Source organism: Athene cunicularia, assembly GCF_003259725.1.
Source record: "Athene cunicularia isolate RWA chromosome 3 unlocalized genomic scaffold, athCun1 chr3_part1, whole genome shotgun sequence".
In the NCBI taxonomy this organism is placed as follows: domain Eukaryota; kingdom Metazoa; phylum Chordata; class Aves; order Strigiformes; family Strigidae; genus Athene; species Athene cunicularia.
Window position 1 is genome coordinate 89,142,615 of NW_020799097.1, and position 23,211 is coordinate 89,165,825.

The window sequence follows — 23,211 nt, forward strand, 5'->3', positions numbered from 1 at the left end:
GACAGGTCACAAAATATTCACGTATCATGAGCTGGAGTCCAAATTGCAAATGCTCAAATATAATTGCTTTCCACTTGCTGTACAAGAAAGGCAGAAATGCAGCAAAAGCAGTCAGCACCAGGACTGATAAACAGACTTATGGCCCATGCTTAAACAGTGACAATGGTAGTTCATGGGCTAAATTAATCTCTTATGGTATACCAAGACAAAGGTGAACAAATCTGGAAATAACAAAAAGAGGAATGAACCAGACCTGACCACATGAGTATTTGCAAAGGCAATAGGTGCACTTCCATTTCTCACTCCTACAGCCAGGAACAGCTACTCCTTGTATTCAAGCATGCACCACCACCCTGAACTGACTAGAGCATCCAGTGAAACAGATACAAAAATAACTGATTTTGTTCTCACCTCCTGTTTACAAGCTTGGATCTGAATATCATGCATGCCATATTTCTTCCAATGCTTTTGCAATCCTGCCCTATGTGACTGCCCTAAAGGGAAACATATTTCTGGCTAAGAGCAGAAAAAAAAGCAGTCTTTCCACACTGCAATCTTTCATTTAACTTCTTTGTCACTAGGTTATTTTCAAAATATTCAATATTAGTTAGCACATAGCAAACTCTTCAAACAGGAAAATAATATCTTCTAGATGAATCCAACTACAGGCCCATACAGAACAGGTCAGTACGATGAAGTGAACCTTTGTTTTCGCATTTCAGAGTATTTTTATTTCTAGTGTATTGTCTGCAAAGTCCAGATCCTAAGCACCCTGAAGTGATACAGAAGAGCTGTTTCAGGTATCTGAGCATTTCTCAGCATTTAAAAACAAAACATAACAATCCTTCACCTATTTCTAAGTCAGTTCCAGCCACTTCCTAGCTAAGGAACTTAAGAAGAAGGACTTGACAAGGCCTGGCAGCCTTGTGAAACCAAGTATGTGAATAGGTTGCTGACCAGTACCTATTTCCCCAGAAAACTGTGTATGGCTATCATTTTAGTTGAGGCTTGGCATTTATACAGACTTACTTCTTTTAGCATTAAATAAAGATGAACCAAAAGCCTCTGGAGATGCATGTGGTATTCATTGGGGAATTTTACACAGCATATTCTAGAATTAGTAAATAGTTTCAGTGTCTACTGAAAAGTTGATAACAGCTGAGTTACAGTTGCAACTTGTTCAAACAGTGGAGGGTTACTTACCCCTGATGCAATAAAACTGACAAGTCAAGATCTTTAACAGAAAAAGGAGGGCTACAACTTGAGTAGGACACAGAGATACCAATTTAACTTATATAACAAGTAAAGAGACACAGGATGTTTCACCATATGCTAACCTGACATCGAAAGAACATAACAACTTACTCCATTTTTGCTTAATTCAACAATTCTATAGCAAATCATGAAAATCAGAAAAATCCTCTTGTTTTCTAAATTATAACTTACTGTGAAAAGTGTTTGTAAGCTTTAAAGACCACTGGAGACAATGTAACATTGCAAAACTCTGTTGGGCCACATCAGTACCTACAGCAGCACTTTCCTAAAAGAGTTAGGCCCATTTAAGTAACACATTTTCATTAAACTAAATTACAAGTTTAACAGATTTGAGAAGAATGGGCAGATTTGATGCTGCAAAATACTTGGACCATTGACACAATTTAAAAAAAAAAAAGACCACCAAAAAAAAATCAAATTACAAAAAAAACAAGTACAGACTTGTAAAGACCCAGTCTCATCAGTTTGCACATATATTCTGCTTCTTTACAAAAGCTACAAATGTCTATAACACAACTCTTCCGTCACTGAACATTTACTCCCACTAGTCCTCATAACATAAATAAAACAAGCTATGACAATTTATCGATAAGTATATTGGGATTAGCTGACAAACATTCATATAAGCAAACAAGAAAGAAGAGTACAGAAGTTTCTCTTCTTTGCTTCCCATGAATTCCTCAACTAGAAAGTTTGCTAAAACAACTTAGTAAAAGAAAGGATACCTGGTAGTCACCAAGACCCATTTAGCAGCATCTTTCCCAACTAAACACACCTCAGCGCTGTGACCATGGTTTATTTTACTCCCCCTTCCTTTTGATTTACCTGATGCATTTAAAAATAAAGTTGGGGTAAAGAAGAATTTAACATTAATTACTGTTTTCCTTGTAATATCTGCCTTATGAGAAAAAATATTTTATTGAAGACTGCTACAGCCCTTCTGCCAATCTTTCAAAGTGAATCTCGGAGATTCAACCCACATCATATTTTTCAAAATCTTATACAAAACTTCTTCAAACTGTATTTTATCTTCTATTTTATTGGCCAAACCATATCTTTAGGAGTTTTCTATTAACTAAATAACTGATTCAATCAGCTCACTGCTCATTACTTTTTCTCTGAACAGTATTTTCAGATTATCCATCTATCAAAATGATTTTTAACTAGAAACTTAATATAGCAAAAGTACCATTATCAAAAAGCCAACAAACTGTAGATATCAACTATTTCTGAATCAAGTAATGAATGTCCTAAACCACACTATAAATAGCCATAGCCATCTGTCTGATTTGCCCCTTCTCCTCGTTACTTTAACTTGTCTATCTCCAGGGACATGCTCTTACCACGTAGCATGCCGGGTTTCACCGCCTGCCTCTTGCCTCAGAAAAGCAGCAGCAAGGGGTAAGATCACCATCCATGACCCCCCCCCAGAGAGCTAACATTACTAAATCTGACTTCCATATCTGGCCTAAAGCGTTTATCTATTATTTCCATCACAATCCTTCTATACAGTTGTTTGTTATCATTTAACCACATTTTATTTTGTTTCATTAACTCCTTCTCCATCATTTGGGTGTTTTGGGGTTTCTTACAAGGAATATTTTTAACAAAGTTGTGGAAACACAAGCACATTGTATCCACCCATTCTCCACAATGTCATTGCAGATCTTTTCAAAAGAAAGTTTACCCAGGAAAAACAATTTTAATGTAACCCTATAAGGTCCCACTATTCCAAAGCAGTTCTACTATAGAAACAGTTGGCAGTCAGAAGAAATGATAACTTTAGTAGTGAAGAGGACAAGAGCTAGAAGATTCCTAAGCAGGATACGAGGTGTCTATACTGCAGTTACATACAGCATAGCAGTCTGTTGCAATTTAGAACATTTGTGAAATGCAAAGAAATGCCAAAGTCTCCAAATCAGCATTTTGCCAGAAAAACGTTTGTCAGAAGCAAAACTTTCCACAGCAACATATGCATTGCTTGCAAAGACAAAATTTCTAGTCAAAACAAAAGCCGTACACACACACACACACACACAAAAGCCTTCCGAGCTCATCCAGCCCTGAAGCAGCAGAGCTCAACAGCTTTGTCACTTGCTGGGACAAGGACGTGCATCAGCAGCACTCAGCTGTGCAGGGGTCCCAGCCACAGGGGCAGAGTCCCCATCGTTCTCTCTCAGGGGTGGCAGATGGCTAATTAAAAGGGAAATAGCATCTGCAACAGAGAATCACCCCCAACCAGTGAGAAGACGTATGGTTAAGGCAAGACACCAATACAGGAGGCTGTTCAAACCCAGCCTGCCTCAAGCAAAGATGCGAATTTCAGTGCCCTGCATATGCGTTTGATCAAACTCTTGGCTATTCTGGGATGGGCTTGTCCAATACATAATGACAACTCTGAAATGCCTCAGAAACACAGTCCAGAAAAATGCGGAAAAAAAAAAAAAAAAAAAAAGTAGTTTAAAACTTTTGCAGAACAAGAAACCCTTTCTTGTCAACTCCCCCAAGCAGCTGCTAGAAGAACCTAAGGAAAATTACTTATTTCTGAAAAGATACAAAAATAAAGTATAATGCTATAAAACACAGCTTGTGAATACTAAAATGAGGATTAATAATGCTAACATTTATTCTGGTTAATTACTGCACAGGGCATCATGAAAGTTTATTCTTAGGATAATTTTTCAATCTGCAGATGTCGAAGTACCATAAACAGAAAGCAAGCATCAAAAGTGAAATATGTAATTAGTAGATAAGCATCTAGGGTAACCCTGTATGAATCTGTTTTAATTCTTATTTGAAATAAACAACTTATTAATGATACTTGCAAAGATGTAAACATTTAAGTCTTCTTTCATCCTGAATGAGGAAGATGATATAATACAGGCAACAATTTCAAAAGGTTCAAGAAAAATAATTAGAAAATGAGAGTAAAGATTAATATTTCCCAGCGAAAGCAAAACATAGACACTTGATGGGAAGAAAAACCTTGGAAAGGCAGTACTAGACGAGTAACCAAGAACAGATAGTAAACTGCCCAGCCTGCCAACTCACGTATGTTATAAACTTGGGTGTGTGTCACCCAAACAAACATCATATAACCCAACAGAAAGGTGCTCTACCTGAATATCACATTTAGTTCCACACAATTAATTACAAGGAAAAGAAAAAGAGAAAATAAAAATAAGCCCTGAGGGAAAGAAAAAGAAGATAGGAAGTCACAGTGGGACTTACTTACAAGGTGTTTTCTGGAGAGAGGGTATAGCTTAACTAACCAACAACTACAAAGCGGAAGACAAGTACAATAATACTGGAGATTAAAAAGTCTACTGCTAAGAAACAGGACGAATTGCAGAAAAAAATTATGAGATACTAAGAAGACCATACAAAATAGATCTTCTGACACATAGCCTCTCAAGAGAACAGCTAATCTAAAATTTACATTGCATAGAAGACTAGCAAAGTACAATCAAGAACACTGCATCTTTATCTCAAGAAAGAGAAAACGCCCAATCACAAATATCCATTATTCTGTTAAGCATTTCCCATATATAAGCCAACATAAGGCTTCAGAAGGAGCACAGAACCAGTTTTTAATTAACGCTGCTCATCCTTCAGCTGTACACGTACAATTTCTAAAAGCATCCTGTAGTCTCTGAACCCCCTAACACAAACCTCTCACACGGATCAAAGAACATTCAACTGCAAATGGTCACAGCAGACATAATGCCTGATGTCTGTAGATACAACCAAGAATTTCGCACCTTTCTGAACATGACTCTGCAGAAGATAAATGCTGTTACAGCTCATGGCAACACCAGGCACAGCTAATTATAACTTTATTGAGACGTTTTGGCAAGAGCCAAAGGCGTTCAAGAAAACAACTTGTAATCGGGTTATATTCTCAGTTCTGTCACTGCTAATACATGACTTTGCTAAACAGTTTAAATACTCTACTTCTTTCCTCCTGTCTCAGCTGTAACACCAAGCTTTTGAGGGCTATATGGGGGAGGAGGAATGCCATGCTAGCCTCTGCTGAAGGGCACTATAAATATGCAAAGTGTTATTACTACTAATGCACTGGCAGAATTTCTTAGGTCCTGGAAAACATTCTTTCTTTTTCTCCAAAGCAATTTTTGAAATTTGTATCATCTGTGAAAAAATGTCAAGATATTTACGACACTCCACTGGATATATGACACTTGATCTTCTTATACATAACTAAGCTAGTTACTTCCTACATAGTATTAACTGGATATAGTGAACAGAAACATGATTCAATTACTAATGAATTTTTCATTGAATCATTGAAGTTAAAATAAAAATTACTCTATTGTCCTTATGACCACTTCCTTTAAATTCCCACAAGCGAACCCTCAGCGAAGAATGTCACATCTGCCACTCTTCTCAGAGCAGTTCTTTGATGTCACCATAGAAAGCACAATTTAAAAGATTACTTCCCTACTAATTTAAAAAATAAAAAACCCAGGAGTGGTTCGCATTGCTAAACAGGCTCAAGACTCTTCCCAAAGATGGTACTTTTAAGAAATGACATAAGAAGAAAAGAGATGGACAGGAAGAAAGAGACAAAGAAAAGAGACCTAAAAAAGAGGCCAAGTAGACAGTTTTCAGTCTCAAACATGGCCAGCTGAGAACCAAACAGTGGGCTGCTGGCAATGTGGACAGAGTTAAGGTTTACAACATATTTTCTTGTAAACAAAGCCAAAGAGGAACAACAACGAAGGCTGCATTATCGACTGTTACTAGAGTTAAGGTAACATGCCCATCAGTGAAGTATCTGACAGTAATGGCTGTAGGCCAGCAGTTCACAAGTTCTCTAACCACAAGATCCCTATCAGCCCTTTAATGTATTAATGAATGTATCAACCCCACCGCTTTTCAACTGGAAACACTACATAAGGCGTCCCCTAACACCAAAGTTGCTGCAGCCGGTCCCGCAGGCCTGGCCAGGGGGCCAAGGGCCCGCAGGGGCTGCAAACCACCACCGAGGGCCGGGGGGAGCCACCGGCGGCGGAGGGGCAGCGGCACAAGCGGAGCGCGCTGGTCACCAGGGGCAATTTTTAACAGCAGGTTACGAAACTGGTGACAAGTTTAGGCGGCTGGCCCCGGAGGAGCACCCGGAAAACTCCGGAGAGGCGGTCCAACTCGGGGCTACAGGAGTTTCTTGAAAAAAATTTTTAGAAATGCTGGGCAAAACAAAGACTTTACGGGAATTACCATACTGCCTCTTCTGCCAGGAAAGTGAAAACAAGGTATTTTGTGACTGACAGCGAAGCCTTGGGCTGAGGACACAAACCAGCAGGAACACTGCTCTCTCCTACCCCTCCCAAAGACACAAAAGATGGGAGTTAGGCTGTCTTTCCATACTACCAACATACTACCACAGCCTTGCTGAAGTCAGACAAACACACCAACCACCACCAGCAGGCTTTGCAGCTGGGCCAGGTGCTAGCAGCGGGTGGAGGATGGCACATGGCCACCGAGGCTGCTGCGGGTGCTGAGACGGGGCCCCGCCACCCCTCGCCATGCCCGGGGCACCCCAGAGCACCCCGCCGCTTACTCAAGCAGTGCTTCCTGTTGCCTTCTGGCTGTTCCGAAACCATAGGGGCCCGCTTCGTAACCCCGCCCTCAGAGATTAGAGCTGGGGCTGGCGGACTTCGCACTTTTAAATAGAGAAAAAGAACTAAGGAAGCTTATGGAGAGGGTCTGGGAGCATAGGGGAATGGGAGCAAAACCACAGAAGAGGGAGCACGCTCTGGGGGACTGTGGCAGGGAACCAGGGTAGAACTACAGGGCTCACCCAGAAAGGAAGGAAACGGCAGAGAGAGAGGGGAAACAGAGCAAACCAGCTTCATGAAAAAGTACATTAAAAAGGCTATTGACAAAGAAAAACATGAGGGTGACAAAGAACAATAAGCACAAGAATTTCACATTATTTAGGTTTTTTAATCAAATGAAATCTGATGCCAAAATATTATGTAAAACCACATGGTTCTACCTTTAGGAGCAGGAGCAAGCAAAGAAGCAAACTAAGACTAAACTGAGGAAGGATGTATTCAAATTAAAGTCATGCACAGTGTATACAGTCACACAGTATACAAAGAAAAACCTCTCCCTTCTCTATTCCTCTACATCTATCTAGTGCCATTTTCCCTTCCACTAACACTTTACTTTTTCTACCAACTTCTTAGTTATGCTTGATTGCTACACTTCCCCCTCCCCCTCATTTCTAAGTTTTCAGACATCTTGTAGAGTCTAATCAAAACATAGAAGTGCTGAGATAAAAATTAAGGTAAATAAAACCTGATTATAGACAAAAAGTTTCCAACAAACATCAAAGTCATTGCCAGATTACCTGGGACAGGGGGAGAGGGAATCTAAACCAAGTTATAGTTATTTTCTTAGTTTTACTTGCAAAAATTTTGTGTTCTATTTCATACTGAAAGAGTTTCCTTATACCTTCTCTCCAATGTTAAACAGGTTCAGAACTTCTAAACAATAAAGCTGGAAACACTTATTAGAAAGTGATATATTTTAATCAGTTTAATTCCCACTACACATACAAAGATGAAAAACATAGCAAAATTAGTTTCCTCCTCATGTATGACATATTGGTTTTAGTTCTGCATGTGTCTCTACTCCGTATATGACAATGGACAAGACTTGGAAATTAACATCTTTATGAAAAAAAAATTGAAAAATTATTAATTAAGAGTATGCACCATTTGTTGTATCCTTACTTTAGTACTAGAATAGTCACTGTGGGGGAAAAAAAAGCTTTTCTGATTCTACGTTTAATATTTTGCACACACCAAATACAATAGGGCAAAAAAGCATTGTCTTGTCCTCCATTTTGCATAGGTACTCAAAGGGTTATACAAGACTGCACTGGAAAAGAGAGACTAGAGGCAAGTGACTATGCAAAAATAACGATCTACAACTATTTCAACCACCTGTTAATCATATTTAATTCTATTTACTATTCCTTCGTTAAGTTTGGGTAAAAGTAGAAGCTTTGAAATATGCAGGTTTTATGCAGTATCCAGAAAAAAAAAAAAAAGAATAGATGAAACTCAACAGGCTTAGCTGAGTCTTCTAGTTAAATGGCTTCTCTCTATAAAGCTAAATATATAGAAAGATCCCTATAGAAGCCCATAAATTCAACAGCAGTGTCAAAAAATCCGTGTTAGTCAGTCTTGTATACACAAGAAAATACATGGTTCTGCACTTCTGCCAATAGGAAGGGTGAGGTCTGGCAGCAGACATTGGGAGTCACTGACTCCGCGCTGGAAGGTTAGCATAGCACTTGACCTCCAGACTCCAAAATCTGCAGAGCAGACTCACTCAGATGTGAGGGGAGCCACATGATTTTCAAGTAAGAAAAGCTTGGTAGAAGGAAAAACTGGAGGAGCCTGGCTCTCGCTTGTGTTCTGCTGCCTTAGTACAGGGGCAAAGCACTCAAGTAATTTGGCTCTGCAAACTTTATCAAGGACTACAGATAAGATATATCCACTAAGACTTAAATCTTGCAGGATGGTTAAGTACCTAAGAATCTGGACAAAAAGCAGAGCACTGAATCATCATATTCAACCAGTGTCTGGCAGAATAGGAAAAGCTAACACAGAGCACATCACAAGGGCCAAAATCTACACCTACAAAAATGCAGACAGCAGGCAGTTCTCTTTATCAACTCAATTTCCAATGCATTCTTTAGAATTTATCTTAGAAGAGATAGGGGATTAAATTCTTTGAATCCTGTATTAATTTTCAAGCATGGAAACAGATCTGAAAGAAACATACACAACATAAATAAGAACAACTTGTTAAGAGAGCATGCTTGATCATTCACCCTGAGAAAGGCTGAAAATAATCTTTTTCTTTTTTTTTTTTTCCCCCCCATGCAAGCTGAGATGATCTACCAGGTCTGACAATCCCCTTCCCTACTTTGTTTTCAAAAGGAAAAAGTGCATACTTCTACACTTGAAATTCCCCATGGTACATGGTTAAGTACCGCATAACAGTTTCCCCTCTTCCCTCTGTCCCCACTGTGTTAGTGTGTTGGCACAATGGTAGGATAACAATCACCAGATTTTAAAAACCGCTCAAAGGTTTGGGGTAACTTTTAAAAATAAATAAAACTATTTAGACAGATAGAGAATAGGGTTTTTTGATGGATAATTTATAACACAAATTCATAAATATGATCACATTCAATTTCCTAAAAATCTATACAAGTACCACCATTCCCTTGTAATGCATGGATTTCAAGTAATTACACAAAGCTCTATTGGACAGTCTTTCACATACAAATTACACAAAATTACACACATATATGCAGTAACACATTGGGGATAATGTAATGCTTCTGACTACTTAATGGTCCAAAAATAATAAAAGTAATTCAAAAAAAGCTGGTTTTCAGTTTAATTGTTGGGGTGGAATGTACTGTGGGTGGTGGTTGCCTAGCAGCTGCTTTTGCTTTGCTGGCCTGACTTGCTCGGACTGCAGTTTCTAGACGTGTTTTTAATTCAGGAGCAGCTCCCATTACTGTCTTGAAAGCATGTGGGTAAAGTGGACCAATGTGCATTAGATTCTGAAGTGCAAATTCGTGAAGATCCTTAGATGCTGTAGATGCAGAAGCAAAGGCATTTTCATTCAGTAAATAGGAGATCAGAGTGGGAACAAGAAGGGCAAGCAACTGGACTCCTAAAAGTGAATGAAAAAAAAAAATAATGTAATAACCATATCAGAGAATAAAACAAAAGAAAAATTAATTTTATCAGCTACCAGACCAGTAAGAATAATTTTGTTTTCAGAAGTGATAATAAACACTGTAATTAAAACACGATCAAATAAAAACCAACTTAAATATAGATGGTTTCCTGTCCTTTGGTCACTCAAATCTTTCTTACCAGGACTGTGTTTCAGACTTCTATTCATCACAGTTATTTTGTTCCTGACATGTTTTTAAAGATGCCTTTGCAGAATCTGATTGCAGATCACTGATAAGAGATTGTAAGATGTAGAATACCTATCGTATTAAAGGATTTCAAAACACTTTTCAGGCAGACAGAAACATTCAATTGAATATGAGTATCAGCCTCCCCAGTGAGCATAATGGAACCACTATTAGTATGAAAGCATTCACAAAAAAGTCAGGGACAGTTATCTGCTGTATTACTACATTCTGGAAGACTCCAATCCAAAACCCAGCACCACAGCTATACTTGGACTAGCACAACCTAATGTGGCCAAAGCCCAAAATGGCCCAGGGATTTTCCCCTAAAGGTTTTGACTAAATTCATGCTCATGGGGTATTGTCTCCAGTCAGCATCAGCAAAAATCAGATGTTGTGCCAGAAGCAGAATGGCGTTTAAAAAACCCACACATTTAGTGTTTTATCATCAATGAAGAGGAATACCAACAGGGAATATGTTGGGGGAGGACGCGACACATGACCCGAGCCCACACAAAGCCAACAGTAATATATTTACAAGGAACTTTATCAGCATTTAAAACTGAAGGTCTGCAGAGTAAGTCTTTAGAAAACACATTGCTTCAGTTTGAGAGTAACTGAACTTAAACTAAATACGATATTCTATCTGCTGAAGCAAACAGGAGGCTCCATCTATAATCAAGATATTCTGATCTGTACAATTCAGTATCTTGAGCTTTTTTAGATAAATTTTGTTGAGCTGGTAGAAGCAACCTGATAAAAGAGATGAGACTGCTAAAATAAACAGAAGTTAACAGTGGAAAAAAGTAAATTTAAATGGTGTGAACTACTCATTTCCAAACAGAAGAAAACATCACTCCCTACTGCAGTTCATGTTTAGAATGTCTTTTTTCTGCAAACACCAGAAATGCAAAGGCTACTACTGTATATGCTATACAAGTCCATGTATGAAAAAGTTCTAGTACTGGAATTACAAAAGTATGTTGCACAGACATGGCCTATTTGTGACTATACCATCAAGTTTCTAACCGCAAGATTTCTGACATTCAATATGCTATTTTAGCATTACACATTTCTCTAGAAAAACTAAATACTTACTATTCTGCTCCTCACCAAGGGCAACCAAAGTTTCAAGGACTTTAATTCCTTCTTTGACTGCTAACAGCTCCAGGTTGTTGTTTGGGCGGCTCCTTTCCACAGCTTTCAACTTCTCAACCATGATAGGGGCCAATGAATGAATATATGGAGTTGACAGGGCTCGATTGGTGTGTTGGAACACGGAAAGCAGAAGCTGGTAACACTTGGCTTGAACCTAATCAAATCAAGATAAATATATTGTCCTGAAAGTTATTTGTTAACTCAGGGAATTCTAATAAAATGTTATCTATGTACGTGAGATACATGTGATACCTCAAAAAAAGGCAACTAAAGGGGAAGAAAACATAATGAATAAGAGGAGAGCAGCAATACAGCCCATCTACAAAAATGGTATTAGCCCAGTTTTCCATAAAAGGAAGGCCAGTTAGAAAGAACGTGCAGGTACTATATGGTACAATATGAACTCAGAGAAATAAAGAAATAGTTAATGTCAATACAAGTCAGCCACACAGGTCCACAGAGAACTACATCTTTAAGTCTCCTAACTATCAGCACCAATAGTAGATGTATCTGCAAAATTATGAAATACTATTTCAATCTTAGAAGGGTAAAACAGCCCATAAAAATGGCTCAGACCAAAGTGATCTTATTGCTCTAACATAAATCAAGGCTGTAGCCAAAAGTGGCAGGCCTGTTCATCCTTCCTTCTCGTTCTCCGTCTTGTGCTTGTAATAGCATAGGAGTATACGTGGAGGCATACAATGAGCAGGAAAACAGAACCCTCTCCTTGTCTTCCTTCCATTTTCTTTTTCCCTCCTCCCTCTTTTCTCTGGAAAGCAGGGATTATTAAAGTCATTATTTTGGAAAATGACTCACTGATGATCTTGTTTAGAACAACTTATGAATGCATTTTATTTGGATGTATGAAGATCTTCCTCTAAAATCCCACACAAATAACCCACAACTTGAAAAGTTAAACAACAAATAGGAGGATAAAACTGCACATGCTTTCAAACTGCACTCAAGTCCAAACAGGATGAATTACTGAGTACATGCTGAACAGAAACATTCCAGAGTATTATTTAACACAATGATCTGTGAGGAGATTCAGGAATGACTGAAGACATAAATGTATATAAAAAAATACTGAATAAAAATTACATAATAAAGACTAATAGTAAGCAAATAGAAGTTACGCAGATCAGGTCACTGTTAATTCACTAGTGCATGGCTGCAAGTTTTCTATACAATTCAATTTTTAAGGCATGAAGTAATAACACTTCTTCTAATACCATTTGTATGATTTCTAACAGAGCTCCACAGAAGAACATTTTCTCCTAATGCCTTACTCAGCATCATCTTTGACTTGTTTCAACAAACTGTTCCTCTCTTTTCACACCACTCCAAGTAATTCCCTTCCCTTTCTGTCTACATTCTTTAAACATTCCTCCTTATTAGCTGTTAAGATAATTAGCCTTCAAAATAAGGACTAAAAGTATCTTTTCTTACATGCATGAATAATTCAAATAAGAGGTTTTAAAACTGCATCTGACAGCAGAATTTAATCCAAGCTTCTTTTATTCCATCTATATAATACAAAACTTTTGACTGCTATGAACTCACTGAAGTCTAGAAGAAGTCTTGTGACTTTTTTTGGCTTCTTCAAAGTGTGCAAGGCATACTCTCATGTAAAACTTACACATTAGCATTGAGAGACAAGCGTGTCTCAACTGAGTTCACTTGTTGGAGCAAAATGAAATTGAGCTCACCAGCCTTATGGTTATTACTATACATGATATCTAACCTTTCTGACTTTTGCAGGTGTTGATAGTTTTAAAAATATTCCTGTATTTCCTATGAGGCAGTGGTATTTCTTTAGAAGTTTTTTTCCATACTTGATTCAATGCTTTTAGTACAATCAGTATAATGCTTTATTACAAACAGGTGTCTAGTCACTGACCCCAACAATGAGTATTTTGTATTTAAAAAGTAGAGTGAACACAGAATAAGTATTACAGAGTATATGTTCTGCACATCAGCAAGGAGAGTAGACACAATCTGGCTGCTGTCAAAGCGTTCTCTGTGAATTACAAAAATAGTGATAAGTTCCAGCTCACTGACAGCTTTCCAGCAGGGTGGTGGGCAAAGATGTACTTCTCTCACTGTTCATGTGTTTATACAGAGCTGAGAGAGACTATGACAAAAGAGTTTCTGCTTCATACAACTGCCATTTCCATTCACACATTAAAATTTGAAATAGCTTTCCACCTGGAGTCAAGCTTCAGAACCAACTGAATTTTATGTCCATGCTCAAAAACACCAGCCGTGCTGCAGAGAATTATTAATCTAAACAGGATTTTAAATGCCTCAATGCAATCCTAAACACATCAGCATTTTTTGCATGTTTTTCTTCTCAGTAATCTCTGCAGTGCTCACTTATGGAAACACTATAGATTTTTTCTCCTTAGCTCCTACCTGCAGATTTGTATACCCACTCAAACAAACTGATGTATGCATGGCTGAAACAGTTAAACTTAACTATACAGTACATTAGCTTGCTTGAACTAAGTCAGTCTACAACTTTTTAGCTTTTCTCTTTAGTGAGAAAATAATTTAGAATATAATTTATAAAGACAAACAAAGGGAAAAAGTGAAATCAGGAGACAGGTGATTCACAATCTGCAGATGTTCTGAAGGTGACCACAAGATTAAATTTTTGCACACAAACTGGGTTTTGTATGAACATGTAGAATGAAGACAGGTTTTGCACAAACAAATATAAAATTAATCAGAAACATGGGCTGCAATTTTGTTTGCAGAAGAAGAGGTTTAGCTTGTATTATAAAAGATCAGCATTAATGTAGAAAATGTCACCACTCTCGGGTAACCAACCTTTTCATTTTCTGAAGTTTCACATATCAAAGGTTTTGTTCCTTTTAAAAAGCTGCAAGTCAAAAACCTGGCACAAGGCCATGAACACACATTATTTAGAAGCACTTAGTTTGGGTTGTTTTGCTCACTAAAGAGTTTCTATAATGCACTGTTGAAAATTCTAGTTACTTTGACAAACAGTACCTGTCTCTCAAGTAAAGGCATCACAAAGCATTCAGGAAATACTGTAAATATATCAACATTAGTTTTTCTTAGCTATGTATCATTCACATTTCTGTAATACAATCTTACCCAAGGATCGCAGGAATTTAACGCACTTTTAAATCTGTTCATACATCCATTTTGTAAACACTGAACTCCAATTATTTCAGTGCTTGCTGACCAAAGGAAGAGAGCAATAGCAGTAAGTATGCTTACTTCATCAAGAATAGGCTTAGAGGCTTCTGAAATACAAAAAAACCCCACGCTGTTAGCCTACTCCAAAAGGGCTTTAGAGTTTATTTAGTAAAAGCCAGTGCACACAGATAAACTTACAAAAACGCAATAAATGTACTTGAAATTATTTGCAACTGCATACAAACATGCATCTACTTATTACAGAATCACTTTACCATTCATGACTATGACTGACAAAAAGCTGTGCAAGTCTATTCTGTCAGTTGTTTTAACAAAGTCAGTCAAACTTTCTGAAACTTAAATATCAAGGAAAAAACATCACCCACACTTTTTCTGACCAAGTCATATTTCTTTTCAGTGTGTAAACAAGAAAGGAAGGAAAAGTGTATTTTTTAGATTCTTTCCCCATTAAAAATATACCTCACTTTTTTTTTTTTTTAATTTATTCTCTTCAGCTAATACAGCAGAGTAAGAAAACAATAGCCAGCATGGCAACAACTTTTACTTAACATGAGATTTCACATCACAGACTAGCTGATCTGACAGCTACCAGTCATCAATAAGAACAGTCCTACTTTAACCTTTTCTGCTTTTCAAATAGTCTGTACTTGCCATTATCATCATTTTTTCCATGCACAAGCTCTATCTTCACGTATCCAATTCATTAATTTACATCAACAGGAAAAAAATATTTACATATAATTATTAGTATATATGTAAAAAGTACTGTTCTGCTGGTTTTGTTGGACAGATTCCCTTGAGAGGCAGAAAGAAACAGCAGATACATAGTCAGCAAGAAGAAAAACAGCATAACTGCCCTTTAGACTGTCAGCTAATCACTCAATTTGCTTAGCCATGATGTGAAACCTCACCTCAAAAAACTACTCCAAACATTTTAAGTGACAGTTTTAAAAAAAAATTTGTTTAAATTTTATTGAATTACGAGGCTTGAAATTGTAAGTAGACCTTGCTTTGATTCTTGTGTATGTGATGCATCCCACTCCACAGAAGACTGGAAAGGACAAGGTAAACATACACTCTTGCAAGGGACCAAGAAAGATTTCCGAAGTCTGCAAAAAAGCCTAAAGCTTGTAACGTTTCTGCAAAGAGGGACTGGGAAATCTTTACAGTAACAAAAGGCTGGAAGACAAGACCTGATGTGACAAATCAAACTAGAAGTTTGACTTGGTTAACAAATCTACTGATCCTTCTCCTTCAGAAATTTTCAGGATCATTTGCAATTACCTACTCGCTCCTTATCTCTCACATGAGTAACTCCATTCAGGCCTCTCTTCAGGCTCTGTAAATGGCTCCTTGGGGATGTAATGGGATGTTTTTTGGCTGAACTACCATTATGCAAATGGAAAATCTTTGTGTGTCTCTTTTGCTAACAACGCAGCTGAGACTATACATCTTTTTTTGTTTTTGAAGGGCAAAGCAAAGTATGAATGTGAACCAAGAGAAGTAGTCTGCAGTTCTCTAAAGAGACACAGCAGACATCCTGCTGGTGGGTAACAGATTTTTTTTTTGGCAGGGGTAGGATTTTTTTCTTGCCACTGAAAGCTTGTAATACTGTGAATATCCTGCCCCAGTATGAACCTTGCCACAGTTATCCATTACTGTCTTCACACTCACTTTAACACTCACTGTCATGAAGACTATGAATTGTGTCAGCAAACACTTAAAGGATACACTCATTGCCATTTTTCTTGAGGTTTAATTCATCAAGGTGTCAAGTCAACGTATAATACCGAACAATTACAGTTTAGGTAAAGAAATCAGTTCCCCTGCAAACACTGTTTTGGCAACTAAAATCTCCTTTTCTTTAAGCTAGCACCTATTCTGTGGAAAGAAGAAAGGAGGGGTGGAAATGATAAGTTTGCTCAGGCCTTGCCAAGATGTCTAGAGTTGCCAGTAGTCACAGAAATTGAGGCATAGTTCAGGAAGTGAAGTGAATTCAGCTTGGAAGTCATTTAGATTTCACTTGCAAGGCATTCAGCAGATGTCAAGAAGACCGATTGATATCAGAAGGTAGATTTCCATGTTCCGGAAACAAGTCATCATTTGAAACTATGAATACTGGTAAGGTCAGCCTGAGAAAAAAATCTAAAGCATGAAATAATCACATCATAATGTGATTCAAAATGGAAGAGAAGAGTCTGAACTAGTACAGAAGAATACCCTATGGAAAGGACCTGAGAGAAGGGGGGGATACAAGGTGAGTTGCAAAAGGCAAAATTTCTAACCGGAGGTTATGATCAATAGTGTCAAAGAAAACAGACCAAGAAAGAAAACAGACCAACAAGAACAAATCTGGGATGGGAACTCCTGAGATGTAACTGTATTTTCTTAAAGCCAAGTCTGATTTTGCCTTCAACACAACCTATTAACTGATTAGTTATGGTACGTGCACTCAGGTCTTTTTCCCATTTCAATTTTACAAGCAATTCATCACCACTTTTAATCCCCAACCCTCAGACATGAAGTGTATTAAATTATAGACAGATACAATACTTGCCTTTTCATTACACCAAAAGTCAGTTTACTAATTTTAACTCTCCTGCACCAGGAGACCACTTACCAGGTTGAGAGTATTCCAAGATAGATGCCAGAGTGCTGCGGATAAGACCGGTCCATTGTTTCTGAGTTTCATCAGTCCTGACTGTTGGAAGAGTAACAATAGTTTTTATCCCTTGAAGGGCTGCACTGACAGGAGGTGGGACCTGATTATCTGCTGATTTTATTGCTGTTTCTTTCAATACTCTTGTAATCAGAAATAGGATAGTGGGTAAGACTGTCATACAGCCTAAAAAAAAAAAAAAAAAAAAAAAAAAAAAAAAAAGAAGTTCATTCCAATGTGTTTGGTAGATAACCTCTAACTTTCCCAATATGGATATATATGGCTAGCAGACAAAGGAGTCACCAAGATAAACAGCAATTCAGGTAGCAAGTAATACACGCCGTTCAATATTTTTATCACCAAATTCCTTCATCAGTACTACTGAAGCACAGCTTGTGTGACTTGTGTTATGATAACACTTAAAATGTTGCTGTCCATTCAGGAATGATGATCCAGCTATTAAAGTTCTGCCCTACATGGCATGTGATACATGGTATGTATCATTGAACACATCCAGATTGTTAAATGTCTTAAAGCAGGATATGAATATCGCTAGGGTCCTATAAAGTAAACAACAGCAACACCACCACCACCACGAGGTCTGGAAACAGATATCCAAAGTAAGTTATGGCACCTTCCAAGGAAGCTGGTGCGTGGTACAAGCCCCAGAAGCAAAGTAAGGAAGTTATCTGGGTGTCTCATATCCTGGGCAAAAGCTGTAGCCATTTGGCTACTGGACAAAGGAGACAAAACGATCCTCCTCCTACTGCATTACTCTTCTGCAGAAATCACACCTATGTTTTGTGCAGCCAGTCCTGCAGATGCAAGTTAGGCATACTCAAGAATATTGGTCAGGTAACACATAACCTAGCTTTAGACACATGGGAACTTACTTAGAAGGAGTTTCAATAACTCTAAGCCCCTTTAGTACTGAAAGAAGGGTGCTATTGGGTTTAGGCATGTAATACCAATCTACAGCTCATTTCAGATAGTCAAGTCTCCTTCCATATTTTTTCTATGCCTCATATTCCCACATTTGTGGAAGCATGAATCACACCATTTTCCTACTTCTGGAAGTGTTGTGAGGATAAATACACTGAGTAGAATGATTATAACTGGAAGGGACTGCTGCAGGTCATCTAGTCCAATCCCCTTTTTCAAAGCAGCAGTTCCTCTAGATCAAATTGCCCAGTATCTTGTCCAATGAGACTGCAAAATGCTCGTGTTTTAAAAGAAAGAGGAAGAAATATAAAAAAAACACTCAATCACAGAAAGTGATGAATTCTCTTTGTTCACAGTTTCCCTTACATCCAAAGGCACAATTAACACAAATGTTTGTGCATGTACTGTCCCCCCCTCCCTACAGTTATCAGCTGGCTACATCTTTTGGATGAGTAAAAAAAGACAACTCTAGCAGTCTCTGTAGACTAACAACAGTATCAAGCTACTTTCGCTGGCCACTTGCCAAATGCTGGGAGACATGCCTTCAACTCCAGTCAACATGAAAATAGTATTTAACTCTTTTTGCCCTCCCTCCCCCACTCCCCTCCCCCCCAAAAATAAAGGGAGAAAGGAAAACCAACCAGGAAACAAATATAAACAGTGCAGGACTCCAGATCAGCTCAAAACCTACTATTTTTTAAGAATTGTAAGACACAAATTGTCTGTTTGAAGACAGCCCATGTTGTGTTCTGAGCATGACTCTGTCCAAATGTTATTTACCATGCATTTCATGGACCAAACTGCATGTCATTAAAGGACCAACCTCTAAAATGCCTTATCTACAGCAGTGCATGAAACTTGCCAGAGACTGACAAGACAACTCTTAAGCAATTTGTTCTCTGAAAAGCAAAGCTCAAAGAGCTTAGCTTCCCATGCAATTGTGTCCTTTAGCCCTGAACTCCACTCAGTGCAATTACCCTAGTTTACAGATATCCTTTGTGACAGTCTCCCTGGGCAGAAGAAAGCTCCATTTAGTTTGGAGTCACATTTGGGATGACTGACAGCCAACGGCTGCAAAACCAAGTGTACCACAGCTGAATCGTGCTGGTTTTTCCTCAGTAGGATTCTCTTTTCACCCAGCTGCTGCTTTCCATGAACTTCTCAGGAATTTAATTATCTCTGAGATGTCTATGTTCTTTCACAAAACTATTAAAATTAGCCAAAAGGTTTCAAAATCATGAAAAAGGGAAAAAAAACAATTGTTGTACTATAGAGCTCATTTCCCCAGCAAACTTGGAGCACACATGCAAATTTAAAATCAAATAATTTCTGAATTTATGTTGCCTGAATTCTTAATTTATTTTAGAACTTAAACATACTTTTCAACAGATGACCCTTAAAGTATCCCATAAAAATATATTTACAGTTTGATTTTAGCATCATACGCTCACTGCCCTTCCCCTACAGTAACCACTCATACATGTTTTGTTACAATACCTTACCTGCTGAAGAACACAGGGAAGGCAGGTCAGACAGTATAGTAACAGTGGCAGCCACAAGACGAGCGCTTTCCTCAGAGAGGTGGGATTTGGCAGCAACGTGACTTGGAGAATCTGGCACTTTTGAACTCAGATGGGGCATGTGCCGTACTAGGATAAACATGAGCAATTCCATAGCTGCAAAGACTAGAGATTTTCCAGGCACAAGACCACCACTCTCACCTCCCTCTCCTAAAGCAAGAGGATTTTCTTTTTCCTCACTATCATCTTCATCTGAAAAAAATAAAGAAATGTCTGAGGAAATAGTTAAGAAAGATCCCATACTAAAGATTACATGAAACACTCTTAAAAAAAAAAGTGTTAAACTAATCAAGAAGTTGCTTCACAGTAAGATATAACAAACATGGCTTGTGTCAAACTAAAGGTTTAAGAATTAATTTTAAGGGGTTTAGAATGCTTTAGAAGTATTGTGATTGCAACGATACTTATTTAAAACCTATCCACAACTAGGAAAAGTAGTAATTCTTACACAAAATAAAAATGCAGTGATTATTTTTGCTTCTGTTAAAACTGATTGTAAAATTAACAGCAATACCTTCCAAATAAATAGGCATGACAGTATTTTAATTTAATGGCTATTAATTAAATGTTCCACCCTGACGAAATCTTATTTCAGCCTAAATTGATTATGAAAAAAAGAACAGAAAAGCATTGTAGGATTCTATGTCCGAGTTCATGATTTCAGTGCATTCAGTTCAAAAGTCTCTCTTTTGAATGGCAGCTTGGCCAGCTGCAGTCTTTCCTTCTCCCATTAAACAGCAACAAAGATTCAGCAAGTCAAAGCTGGCCTTAACTACCCCTATGGAGCTCCTATGAATTTAAATGATTGTTAGTGTTATCACATTCACCGATTTGAAAAATGCAACTTAGTGGGCCTACAGTAAACAATTCCATTAATTCACATGAAGGAACAGAGCTTGCATTTTTAGCTGTGCTGGTTCCTCAAGTTCCAGCAAAATCCTCTCTCTGTTTTTATGCGGAAAACAGGCAAAAGCTAACAGTTGGGATTTTTTCTCAACAGTATGTTGTGCCAGACTAATATGGTAGTTGTCCTTAGTCAAAAAATATTTACTATTTGGGTTTTACTTTACTACTTTCAGGTAAAAGCAAGCATGGCAGACCTAACCTAACCAGATATCAATAAACTATTTGACAGGTTGCCACTTGGAAACTGATTTATCTGTCAACGATGGAAACAATATATCCAATGTGAGCTTTTTTTAAAGAAATAGTAAAGGGATGATTGAATAGGAAGATGCTCTGTTTAAAGGAAGAGGTTACTGAAGGTACCTCAGAAAGTAGTTTTCAGACTGATGCTAATACCCTCATCAAGGATACTGTTACATAAAGTAGAAATAAAATAACAATATGCTGGTGGAAAGCCTAAGCAAAACATCAGAAGCTGAAATACCATACCAGAAGAAGCAGGAATAAAAGAAGAAGAATTACTTTTACTAAAACCCAGTAAAGGCCAAGTAGAGGAACAGTATTTAAGTATATCAACTCATCAAAGAATCTCAGAAAAGTTTAAATTGAAGGGGACCTCCATAACTCATCCAAGTCCAATCTCATGTTCAAAACAGGGCCAACTTGAAAGCTAGAGCAGGTTGCTCAGGGCTGGTCCAGTTCTGAATTCTCTCCAAGCATGGAGATGCCACAATATCCCTGGGTACATGTTCTACTGCTTCACCACTCCCATGGTTACAGTTTTTTTCCTGGTATTCCATCTGGATTTCCATTGCTGCAACTTGTATCGTTGCCTCTTCCTTCTACCACATGCCTTTCAGAAGAGTATGAATTGGTCTTCTCTTTAAATCCCTTTTAAGAGGGGGGATTGCTATTCTGTCCCATATTAACCCTCTCTTCTGAAGGCTAGACAAGTTCAGCTCTCAGCTTCTTCTCCTGTGTCACACACTTCACCTCCCTAAGCAGCTTAGTGGACCTCCATTGGACTTCCTTCAGTTTGTCAACATTTCTCTTATTCAGGATGAGGGGGAAGGGGGAAGAAAACTAGACACTGCTCCAGATGCATCTCACAATCTCAAATAGAAATGACAATCATATCCCTTAAACTACTGGTCATGCTTTTCTAATGCATCCCAGTAACAGCCTTCAAGCATTGCACAGTCACACCACAGATTCACATTCAACTTGTTATCCAGCAAATCTGCTATGCAGCCTGTCAGCCCCCAGCCTACACCAATGTACAGGGCTATTCCACATGAAATGCAGGATTCTGCATTTGTCTTTGCTGAACTTCAGCAGGTTCTCAGTCCTGCAGCTTGAGATTCCTCTGAAAGGCAGCACGGCTCTCTAGTATATCCACCACTTGCACAATTCGGTATCATCCACAAATGTGCTGAGGGTGCATTTTGTCCTATCATCCAGGTTGTTAATGACAATGTGTAACAGCAGCAGACCCAACACAACTCTAAAGAACACCAGTTGCAACTAGCTGCCAATTAGACTTGAATCACCAAACTCCATTCAAGCACAGCAGCCCAGCCAGTTAACTCTCCTAGTTTTCAGCCCGTATCTCTCCAGTTTGACAATGATACTATGGGGTGCTGAGTCAAAAGCCTTGCAAAAGTCAAGGTAAACAACATTCACCACTCCCTCTTCTTCCAAAGCCAGTTATTTCATCACAGAGGGTGATTATGCATTATTTGTCCTTGGTAAGTCTGTGCTTGCTATTTCAAATCACATTCTGCTACTTCATGTACTCTTAAGTGCTTTCCAAGGGAATTTACTCCAGAATCTTTCAACACAGCAGACTTACTGGCATGTAGTATCCCAAAATTCACTTTACATCTTTAATCACTGTAAGTTAAGACATGGCATCTACTTTTTGCCATTCACTGGAAAGCTTCCTTGAGCCCCACAGCTTTTCAAAAACAACTGCAGCAGACTTAGCATGTAATCAGCCAGCTCACTCAGATGCATCCCATCTGGTCCCAGCGTATGTCCAGCTTTTACTTAAGCAGTCCCTAAGTTGATGCCCATCTACCATAGGTAGCAGTTCTCACCCCTAAACTTGCTCACTAGACAGAGACACAGGAAGACCAATCGAAGAAGATAATAGTGCTTCTATTTTTCCTCCAGTGTGTTTCATCATTAGATCAGCCAATCCATTCAGCAGGTCCAAATTTCCCTGGCCTTTTTGCTACCAACTATCTATAAAAAGCCCTTCTTGTCACACCTTAAATTCATCAGCAGTCTCAGCTCCAGCCAAATCATTGCCTTCCTAATTCCACTCCTCCATACCTGAGTAGACATCTTCAACAGTCTTCCTGGACAGTCTGACCCCACTTCCACCATCTATACACTTCTTCGTCACATTTGAGCTCGGTCAGAAGTTCCCATTCAGCCAAGTCAGGCTCCTGCCATGCCTGCTTGGCACACTACACTTTTAAATGAGCTGTTTCTTGTCACCAGTCACCAAAGATGAACCATCT

General features: G+C 38.4%; 1 protein-coding gene across 2 annotated transcripts in view; it reads right to left on the reverse strand.

Annotated features, from left to right (window-relative positions):
• Positions 1-7,464: 7,464 nt before the first annotated feature.
• Positions 7,465-23,211, reverse strand: part of HEATR5B (HEAT repeat containing 5B) — a 61,361-nt gene continuing 45,614 nt past the window's right edge. For both annotated transcript variants that reach the window (XM_026845098.1, XM_026845097.1), the window contains exons 32-36: positions 19,700-19,969; positions 17,217-17,441; positions 14,531-14,682; positions 11,348-11,561; positions 7,465-9,999 (exon numbers count right to left, since the gene is read on the reverse strand). In XM_026845098.1, coding sequence (XP_026700899.1) covers positions 9,695-9,999; positions 11,348-11,561; positions 14,531-14,682; positions 17,217-17,441; positions 19,700-19,969 — 1,166 coding nt within the window. In that variant the 3' untranslated portion in view covers positions 7,465-9,694. The remainder of the gene's footprint in view (positions 10,000-11,347; positions 11,562-14,530; positions 14,683-17,216; positions 17,442-19,699; positions 19,970-23,211) is intronic.